The following is a 10879-nucleotide window of genomic DNA, read 5'->3' as shown; positions in this document are numbered from 1 at the left end:
CGAGTCCGAATAACAACGGCCTATTATCACAGTGTAGAATTCTGTGGTTCAGGGTGAACGCAAAATTGGTTGGCCTAGAAATCTAGATCTAGGCTATAATGAATGCACACCAGGTGAGAATAGCCAAAAGACTCGCCTGCGCTATTCTCACCCCGGGTGTGAATAGCAGTGGCCTTTTAGATTTTACGCGGGTTACTTCCAGTGAAATGCAGAGCGCTTCTAGGGTTAAATTGCAAACTACAAACAAACTAGATTCTAGATCTAGAATCTACATTACATTCTGGCAGGGCGCTGTACTCTGTACTGTGAATGTGAAGTCGGGAAGTGAATGCAACCTGCAAACTACAATCACGGCACCGTGAACGTAGTCACTGAATTTAGAATATCTAAATTTGAGACAGGTCCATAACATAAGTAAAATAAACCATCAACTGCGTGCGAGAGTGAAAGTAAAAATTATAATTTTATCACAGCCACACAGCCTGGTCCTGGTCCTGGAGGCTGGCTCGCATTGTGACACTGCGTCAGCTTCTTCTTCGGGATCAGAATGCAACAAGACCCTCTCCTTCAGACTTTGAGTTGATGTGAGCAACCCATTACTAGATCTAGATCTTTAGCAATACTTTTACACTGGTGTTTAAATTAAAACCTGGACATTATCTTACCAGATCCATTAGGTCCAATAATTGCTGTGAATTTCTTGAACGGACCGATTTTCTGCTTTCCCTTGTACGACTTGAAGTTCTCAACTTCAATGTATTTGAGTTGACCCGGCATCTTTGCTTACACAAACAATGTACCAAATCTTCAAAAGACAGAGCTGAAAACTGTATAAATACAAAATAGGTTCGATTGAAAACAAATTAAGCCATAAGAAATAATATTTTCTCAATGTTTACAGCCTGCACCCGCCAATCTTGTTGTTTTGGTGTTTTGTCGATTAAATTTTATTCGCAAGATTAAAAACTTTCTGCATTACTGCTAGTTGTTCAATTAGTCTACTTATAGAAAGACAAAACGGAAGTTTACTATTTCCACTTTATTTTGGGAATGTTACCACTATTCGTCGAACGCACACCCGGACCATATTAATTAAGAGGAAAATGAATATATTTTTATTTACATTAACGGATTCTTTAGTTCAATTGCCATGAAATGAATAATAAGCTCATTTCATGAAAGACTATTTGTTTTAATCTCATTAGTATAGGAACATAAAAATTAGATTTATTATCATCCAATTGCCTATCAGTATCTCCGTGTCACCTTTGCATAACAACGACATAAACTTGACAACAGTATCTGAAGGCTCTGGGAGTGGATGTGTTGCTGCTGTGGCAGCATCGGATGAACATTTTGATTTTTCACTTTTGATTGAACTTCAAAGATTCCAACATGTATAAATTAGATCTTCCCGTTGACTATAAGGAGGCTGCGGCCATCGAGCGCCGACGAGCCATGGAAGATGAAAGAAAGACTCGGATTTTTAATGCTAAAACCAGGCAAATTGGAGTGAGTACTTTTTGTGCCTTAGTTACCGAGCGTGATCCAGTTTTGAACGAATAAATTTTCTTCATATTTTGAAAAATAAGCACCCTTAGTACTTTTGTTGCCTCATTTACAGTGACTTAAGTACCATTTCTAAAGAAATGTGTCTGTCAACTTTAGTATATGTTATGCCATGGCAGTTGTAGATCTATAATGTTTAGACTTTAGGTTCAAAACATTTAAGAACAGTCAAAGAGTTAAGACTAATTCTGTAAACCTTGCTTACAAGGAGCAGAGATTAAGGACAATTTTAGTATGTGCAAGGAACCGTACCAACTGGAGTTTTCCCACTCTTCTAACTGATTTATATGAGATCAGGGAGAGGGCTGTTATTTTAGATGAGTGTGCTGAAATTCAGTTACAGTAAGAAAAATTACAATATCGACACACCATCATCTCAAAATTGTAGAAGGCAATTGACCCTAAAATATGTTCTTTAAAGCTTAACTCTTGACATATGCAGCAGTCTTCACCTAAGATCCCACCACATACGATCCGAGTTTGCTTAAGATTCCTCTGTTTTAAGAAAACATAATTTTTCCTACACAAAAGTCACGTAAGCTCCCACTCTGAAGGTCTACATCCGGTTAAGATCCCACATTTAAGATCATAATTTATGGAACAAAAACACCTGGTTGGTGCTGCTGATCAACCAAGAAGTGAAAATATTTGATAATTTACTGCTTGCGTCACAGATCAGCCACTCTCGTGAATGTGATCGATATGTCTGTTGTAAATCTTGATGAAGCGGTACATTGTTTGCCCCAGACGGGATCACACAGAGATGAGATCTCGCCAATGCGTTTGTTTTCCCCATACATTGCTCTCACTTAACTGACCTCTCCACCTAAACTGACATCACACACTGGGTGGGGAGGGCTTGGACAAGTTCACTCCAGGCGGAATTACATTAAACTGTGAACTCTTCCCTGCCCATTGCGGCACTTATCTCTACTCCCAAATGTGCTAGACAGACTGAATTTTAATTGATGTGACCACAACACGATGGGTGATGCACAACAACAAAGGCGGGCAACTCAGGGATAGCTATAAATTTTGGACAGGTAAAGAGGAGGAGTAATTTGGATAAGCGTAGATCTTGAGACTCGAGATTGGATGATAAGTAAAAATGGCATGCCTCGTGCCACTGTGATTGGTCGTCAAAGTAAACCACTCTGCTTGACCTACTATTCAAGTGTCAGTGCCTAGAAAAATACTCTTTTCCCTGAATAGTTTTGATATTTTGTTGCCAAAGAAAATTATATATTAAACAAATATGCGTAATAAACTTTGACTAAGAATGTCATGTGGCAGCACAGTAGGACATGGTATTGTATGAAAAATCATTGGATCAGATTTCTTATTCTAAACTTTATCTCTAACAGGTCGACAGGCAGGCCATTGACCAGCAAATGTTTGACAAGAAACAAATGGAAGAGTTTGAGAGGAAACGACATGAGGCGTTTGGTAAGCTTTATTGATTAGTATAGTTTAAATCATTACAAGTGCGCAAATCTGTAATATAATATTACCTAACATAATCTAACTGCTTAATAAGTGTTACTTCATGCATCATTTTGTCACACGACGCCCTAAAACTATATCTGTTAAAAAAACAAAATAAGGGAATTTAGTTTTGTCTACAGCATTTTGTTCTTAGCCAGCTGACTGTACCGCAACATACAATGCATTGTGGACAATTGAATGTTTTCATCAAGTATAGATGATCAAAGATTAGGTTGAGCAATTCCCATGCATGCATTCCATCTCCAGTTGCTGATTTTTGTAATGAAAGAATTAAGGTTCACAAGAAGGCATGCCTTTAAACTTGAGCAAGTAACACAATTTTTTTAAACTTGGTCTTAAACACCTGTAAGGCAAAAATTGCACTGATTATATTGTTAAAATTGTATGTTCATCTCTTCTATAAAAACTGGTGAATGGGGAAAATTTCCATCACAATTTCTTCTGCTTTTTACCTTTTCAGCTGCTGATGCTCTACGGAATGATAAAATTGCAAGCATGCTTGAAACACGTCAGGAACATGATGTCCGTGCACTGAATGAGGCTTTGAATGAGTTCAGGGCATTGCACCAGCAGCCATCCTCCAGAAGAGAGTGGGACTTGTACGACCCTGATGGTCTGAAGAAAGACAAGCCTGCTAGAGTCCACGACGATGACCCTCGTTGTGGTATTTCAAGTCTGCAAAAGTTTGATGGGGAAGACTTGAATAGTAAGGTAAGCGGTAGAGACATTTTGGACTTTTTTTTCTTTTTTCAGTAGTTTTTCTGTGGTTTTGATAGCACAAGTTTTTGGCAAACTGCTCCCTTCTTAAATGAGCTGCTTGATGTGAGAAAAGATAATAGCTTTAAAGTTTTGAATTTCTGTATCTGTCACATTTTCTCATTTATTCCTGAGACACTTCTATTTTAAAAAACATGAGTAGTAAGACCTGAGACTCTGTACTTGTACTGGCACTGCTGTGAATGATACTTACTAGGTGCAGCATTTCAAAATGAAAATTTTAGACTTCCTGAGGAAATAGTGTAAAAGTACCATATTTTTTTCTTGGTGTATTTAGACTTGTTATCTTACTGTTTCTGTAGTCACTATAGCTGTTCCAAATGAAAGATTTCCTGTACTGTAAGTTTTATACTTTGTTGTCATTCAGAACACCCTCATAGGTTTGATAATTATTTTACTTTTGTTCCTCCTCAAAGGCTCGTAAAAAGTTCCAGAATGAACAAGCCCGGAAGTGGCATGAGTCCCAGATGCGTGAAAAGGCGCAAGCCAAACGCAATCAGGACGCTGCGGATCGCCTGTATGAACTGAAGCAGAAGGAGTTGGATCAAAGGGCGATGGAGTTACAGGAGGCAGAGGAGAACTGCAGGAAGGCAATCAACATGGCTACTTCAGCTTACAATGATGCCTTGGTATGTACTGGTTGTTTACCTGCATTTTGTTTCAGTCTATTTCAGAGCTGCTGAGAAATCTTATTTCCTCATTGGTGACATGGTAGACTTTTCTTTTTAAGAATTGTCCATGGCTTTAAAGAGAATTTTTTTTTTGTTCACAACAAAAAAATGGTAAAGCTGCAAGTGAACTCAAAGAGGCTAGCGAATATAAAGTTCTGACTTATGAATTCTGAAAGAACTCAAATGATAGATCGTAATATTGTATCTCAATGTCATTGATATATACAGTCTAGCAGGCACATAGCAAAATTGGCAAGACGAGGAAATTTTTTCATTATATACAAATTTCGCGCTGTATTTATTTTAAATACAAAGAAAACACATGTACAAAAAAAAATTCAGGACGTAAAAATCTTTTCGCTATGCACATGTTTCACTATGTTCGTGTTTGCTATGTGCATACTCCTCTGATTATATAGCTATCAAGGCCGTCTTCCTTACTCTTGTTTAGCATTACTGCTGAACCATCAAGATTTTACATGGTGTTTTGAGCTCTGAGAGTTTATTCCCTCTACTGTTAGCTAGAATGTCTCTTTTTCTGCATGTATGTTGTTACAGTAATCAAACTGCACCAATATTAAGTCTAATCATCCTCTTTTCTCAATAATACTTAAACCGAGACTGGAACGTTTTCAATAGTCATGTACTTACAATCTATGTATTATTTGATATAGAACAAAGAGCAGATGGAGCGAGACCGTCTGAAGCAGCAGCAAGACCTGGATGATAAGATGACAGAAATTGCCAACCACGTGTTTGGCGATGTGCTCACCGAGAACCCTGCTGTTGCCCAGAGTGCCTTTGGCCCACACAGGGTCATCACCGACAGATGGAAGGGCATGTCCCCTCAACAGCTAGAGGACATTAGAAAGCAACAAGAGAGGCAGAGAGCAGAGAATGAGGTAAGTTTCTTCTTGCTAACCAGATATTACTCATGCTGAAAACATCTTGTTAAGGTGTTAGCATGATAGAGCATGGCTTGACTGCTCTCATTCTCAAGTGACAGACTAGTAATTCACAGAGGGAATTTTGTACAAAGTTTTTATGTAAAAGAAAAAAACTTGTATTTCAGTTGCATTATAAATTTGTTGCAAAAACTTTTTCTTTGTAGGATGATGCCTACTGGTTTGACACCCTTTCACTAGTAGAAGATTTTTCAGGGGGAGGGGGGGAACCTCTGATTAAATCCGTTGCGAGCTCCATGTTTTCATTTCACATCCTGTAGTTAATACTTGATAAAACAAAATATAGTTCAAGTGTAACACCGATCATATCTCTTCACTTCATCATAAGTCTTTGTGTTCTTATGGTTTGGATCACAGCTTCAGAAAAAGGAGTTGTTAAAGTGGCAACATTTTGTGTATAGATTGAACCCATTTCTGTCTGGGGCCATATCATGCCTTTGAGAACTGTGATCAGAAAATTGAATATTCTTCCTCAATACCATGTTACTCTTAAATTCTTTATTGTAGAGGCCCTATTCATGCTTAAGATGTACTTTTAGTTCTTGGTTTATCGTTATTTTGTTTTTTCATTAACTCCTCAAACTTATTTCTGACAAGCCACTCCCAGCGACTCACGGTGGGAACCGCTGTGCCCGTGAGCTGCTGGCAATAGTTCAGGCGCATTCCTTTACGATGACCTCTCAAATTACTTTTTGGCAATCCAAAATCAGGTCTCTTTTACCGGGAGTTCATTCATTAAATGAAGAACTATTGAAATAGGTTCACTTGTTTTGATTTAATGACCAACGTTTAAATGTCAATTTTAGATTTCGTACCAAAACAAGGCCCCGGCCTAGTGGATTTACCCCCCTCGGAGAAAAAGAGTTAAATTGTGTATTACTGAAGGGATCGCAGTCCTGTTGGAGCTTAACGGGAGACACTACTGAGACATCAAAGTTTTTTATGTACTGCTGAAATACAGTTTTGGATGGTTTTCTTGTTATAAAAAGAGTTAAGTAAGATATTCAAATGGATTTCTTGACCCTTCAATCCCATTTAGTTCCTACACAGGGTCAGAATGGGGTCTCAGGCCTGCAAAAACAAATGATGTAGTCTTGTTTACAGTTTACATCAAATTACTCACTTGCCTTTTGTACAATGCCATTAAAAAACATTATGAATATTAGTAACAACATAACTTAAGTTTTTAAAGGGATTTTCAATAGTAAAGTTTTGGCAGGTACATGAGTGGCAGAAATTATAGCTGAGAATAAACATGTTTCATTTAAAGGAACTTTTGTTTTAAAATATTTCACACGCACAAATTGTTGCGCTGCAGACAAATCCTCTGAAAATAGGAGTACCAAACACTTCCAGACAAATATACAAAGTTTCAAAGAGATTGAAATCTTAAATTTTGAGAAATCTCAATTATCGTAATCCAGTCCCTTGAAATGTAACTTTTTAAGAATTGAAAAAGCGTGTGTTGTGTTTGTCTTGCTTGGGTTGTCTTAGTACAAATACCAGTGCTAAATGTGTCATCAATGGAAATGTGCCAGTGTTCAGAAAATTGAAGACCCTTAGTCTGTTCAAACCCATTTTAACCACTCTTCTACTCTTTTGTGGGTTCAGGATCAGGTTCAATTTATGTTCAGGACGAATTATATGCACCTGAAGACGAAAAGAAATAAAAAATTAGAAATTTCAGCCTCAACTCGGACCTCACACTGGGAATTGAAAGCTACGTCTCCCCACAAATGGCCATACTGTGCTGAGAAGTAGCATTAAATTTTTAACATTTTATAATATTCAACATATGATTCAGACTGTCAATGTTTTGTCTTCCAGCGTCTGAAACAGGAAGAGGAGCTGAGAGACCGCGAGCATGAGCGCCAGGCATCAGCACATGCCAGGGCAGCCTTGATGGTGGAACGCGAGTTGGAGCGTAAACGCCGGGACATCGAGAAGGCCCAGGCTGATGAGAACAGACGCCTTGCTCTGGAGCAGAAGTCACACAAAGAATTCTTGGATAAAGAAGTGTACACAAACCCTCCCACAGCCGCCTACTTTATGCAATTCAATACCACAACTCGATAGTTATTTTTCTAGTTTAACAAGAAAGGGTGGTTACTCTTGCTCGAAGATTTGTGTAACTGATGAAGTTTCAGGCAGAATGTTTTTGTCTTGGGTATGATTTGAAGTTGGCGAAAAAATTGTGAAAGTGTTATTACGATATCTGTATTCACTTTGACCTTTTTGGCCCTTTCTTTAACCCTTTGCTTCCTATCTGTGACTCATATCTCCCACAAGTACATTCTTAGGAATATAGCACAGGAAGCAAAGTGTTAAGACATGTTCAAAAATATTAAATCTTATTTTGTGCATCACAACAGGGAACATGGGACCAAAAAGTATATGTAATTGTGATACAAGAGAATGCTGAGAACCGATTAAACAAAATGTAACAAAGGACCTAACTTGTCTTATTCTACTACTATATGAATGAGGTGGATACCACTGCATCAACAGAGGTTGGATCAGTGTGAAAATGGTGACCCGGTTCATTGAAAATGCCCCTCATTTTTATTTGATTTTGTCCTAATACATCATTGCTCTGGTCATAACCATGAAAGATGTAATATATTTACTTTCAGAATTTTAAACAAAATTGTGTGAATTTTTACTACATTTTCTTTTGCTGAACTATGCTTCAAATATGATTAAACATGTATACATGTTCATTTCTGATGTTTCCAGTGTGTTGTATTGTAGATAAAAGGTTCACGGAGACAGTAAGACATTGTTACCAAATTTTGTTCTTGTTTAAATGTAAGTAGATGCTTTTACGCCCCCACCAACACAATTTAGATCATTTAGGAGGTGGGTTTTGAGTTGACCTTGCCTATCAGGGCTAACCGGGACTGAGATGGATACAACTTCCCAGCAGAAAGATAAAGAAACTCAATAAAAATTCTACTCACACAGGAATCAAACTTGGGCCTTCTGCATGTGACAACGAAGTGCCTAACACTACACCACAGATGCCCATAGAAGAATTTTGAATAGCATTATTTAAGATTCCATCTCCACTGAACATTAATTATCACATGCAAGAAGCCTGAAGGTCATTCCATCAAACTCTAAACTAAAGGAAATAACTTATTATAATATTGTCCTTCATCTAATCATGCCAGAATCACTCCCCTTGTTGTTGGGCAGTCCATGCTATAATTTCACAGAGGACAGTATTAAAACCCTGTTATACCACCAGTCAGACTATGCTGTCAACTTAATTGATGCTTGTCTCAAAGTTGGCGATATAATGGGGTTTGACTGTACATGATATATGGTCGCTTTTAAGGACAAGGGGGCTAACCCAGATTTCGGGGGTTTCCAGAAATCTTGACTTGCACCAAAAGTGGGCATTGCCCTACCTATAGGAGAAGTTTGGTTTCATTGGTGTGTATATTTGTTTGGTTATTGAGAAAAAATCTCCTCATTTAATGAAACTGAATAAGGATCCAAAAACTTTAACTTCAATTTTCTCAAAACAGCATTTATTAGGATAGCCCCCTTGTGCTTAAAAGCGACCATATATATCTGACAGAATCAACACATACTTATAGTGGCATCTGTAGTCAAGTGGATAGGCTACCGGACTTGTCGTCTTAAGATTGTGGGTTCAGAGGTTCAAAGTTTAGCTCAGTCCGATGTTGTGTCCTTGGAAAGGTATTTTACACTAATTTTCCTGCCTGGCTCAATACTTTCGGAGATGGCGGTGCTACTGACTGAAGTGTCTTTAGGCCATTCCCAAAGAGGGGGACATTAACTTTTCGAGTTCTTATGCACAGTAGAATTGTTATTGTAAATGGGCTGATTCATCAATATCATGCTCATAACTGCCTGAACTGCAACAGGGAACTGCTGCTTTTTCTTTTCTAATCCTGACTATCGTCATTGCTCCTCTACTTCTTTTGTATGTTTGTCACACTTTTGTGACCCGCCATTTCCAGGGTGCCTTGATAGTCAAAGCAGACTTTGTGCTGTTGAAGCTAGAGAGGTGAGCAGAGTAAGTCTGATTCCCTTTAAGGACTTCTCTGTTGACATCCACCCCTAGGCGCTCATATGACCTTATGCAGTTGCGAGCGCAGTAAAACCTCTACTAAAACCGAACTAGGAGATGGACGTTAAATTTGGAGGTTTCACCTTTTAAATAACCGTAGTGTTGTAAAGGGCATGTGTTAAACCCATACAATTTTTCAAAGTATTAATACGAGGGACGTCCAGAAAGTAAGTACCGTTTTAAAATAATTATAAAAGAAATAATTTTCCCAAACAAAACAATTTTTTTTTAATACCTCATAAATATGACTACTTCTCCATGAAGTCACCAGAAGTGTTGAGGCATTTGTCGTAGCATGGGACGAGCTTCTGAATTCATCGTAGAAAGCTGCCGCCTGCGATGTCAGCCAATGTCCAGTCTCTCCTGTGAGATCAGCGTCTGAGTCGAAGTCCTGCCCGGCCAAAAACTTTTTCAAATGCAGGAACAGATGAAAGTCACTCAGAGCCAGGTCTGGGCTATACCATGGGATGGGTGCTTCAACTGTTCCCATCCGAAGGAGGCGATCAGGTTTTGGGTCTGTGCAGACTTGGGAGGAGTTGCATTGTCGTGAAGCAGAACAACGCCGTCACTAAGCATTCCGCGTCTTGTGTTTTGAATCGCTCTACGCAGGCTGCGACGGGGGGAAAAAGCCATGTGTACAGTGTTTTGGGACAGGCAAGGAGTTCTTTTAGTAGAATTTGGGGGGAAATGGGATGTTAATCAACTCTGATGTGTACTGCAAAACCCTTTAAAAACTGCGTAGCGCGATTCAAAACAAAAGAAGACGAGGAAAGCTTAGCGACGGCGTTGTTCTGTTTCACGACCATGCAACTTTTTTTTGAAACTGTGAAGGTTACCTCCGCCCCCCACACACAATAAAGTTCTTGTCGAAGTCAAAATCCAAATCAGGACCCATTTGTGTCTACTACACTTATGATACCAATGCAACAGATTCTAATATTGCATCATGTACGATAAGAAACGTTGTATTGTAAGAAACATTGATGGAAAATAAAAGACAAACACATTACTGTTGGTTGCTACATGTAACTTTATTAGTGCAAAATTCTATAAACTGTCTTGTAAGTCCGTCCCACATACCCGATACATTTCTATAATATTTTCCTAGAACACTTTGCTAGGTCACAAAACCAAACAGAATACATTGGTGAGTCACTGTTAGCATAAAGGTCACATACAATGTATTAAGAAATGTCTCTATCACAAAAAATACCTGGCTGTTGCAAGAGAACAGTATTTTGAATTTTCTAAACAGAAACATTCAGAATCTACTGGAGCATCGGAGTTGG

The 10879-nt window shown here is 38.5% G+C and overlaps 2 protein-coding genes across 2 annotated transcripts in view; one reads left to right on the top strand and one right to left on the bottom strand.

Moving 5' to 3' along the window:
- LOC101856980 (structural maintenance of chromosomes protein 1A) overlaps positions 1–962 on the bottom strand; it is a 26507-nt gene extending 25545 nt beyond the window's left edge. The window contains exon 1 of the mRNA XM_035971476.1: positions 666–962. Within this exon, the coding sequence (XP_035827369.1) occupies positions 666–777 (112 nt within the window). The 5' untranslated portion in view covers positions 778–962. The remainder of the gene's footprint in view (positions 1–665) is intronic.
- A 313-nt stretch (positions 963–1275) lies between these two features.
- Positions 1276–8208, top strand: LOC101856750 (RIB43A-like with coiled-coils protein 2). Its single transcript, XM_005104926.3, has 6 exons — positions 1276–1512; positions 2934–3015; positions 3536–3786; positions 4269–4481; positions 5198–5425; positions 7316–8208. The coding sequence occupies exons 1-6, from the start codon at positions 1396–1398 to the stop codon at positions 7562–7564; spliced, it is 1140 nt and encodes a 379-aa protein (XP_005104983.1). The 5' UTR covers positions 1276–1395; the 3' UTR covers positions 7565–8208.
- The last annotated feature ends 2671 nt before the right edge of the window (positions 8209–10879 follow it).

This window comes from Aplysia californica, unplaced genomic scaffold (genome assembly GCF_000002075.1).
Source record: "Aplysia californica isolate F4 #8 unplaced genomic scaffold, AplCal3.0 scaffold00442, whole genome shotgun sequence".
Classification (NCBI taxonomy): Eukaryota; Metazoa; Mollusca; class Gastropoda; order Aplysiida; family Aplysiidae; genus Aplysia; species Aplysia californica.
The sequence above is the reverse complement of the archived record's forward strand: the minus strand, read 5'-3'. Positions and strand labels throughout refer to the sequence as shown.

What these genes read in the sequence shown, in the direction of transcription:
- LOC101856750 (XM_005104926.3), top strand. Translation starts at nt 1,396, where the DNA reads ATGTATAAATTAGATCTTCCCGTTGACTATAAGGAGGCTGCGGCCATC. An exon ending in GGGAAGACTTGAATAGTAAG is followed by an intron (nt 3,787 to 4,268) that starts GTAAGCGGTAGA and finishes TCCTCCTCAAAG; the next exon opens with GCTCGTAAAAAGTTCCAGAA. An exon ending in CAGCTTACAATGATGCCTTG is followed by an intron (nt 4,482 to 5,197) that starts GTATGTACTGGT and finishes TATTTGATATAG; the next exon opens with AACAAAGAGCAGATGGAGCG.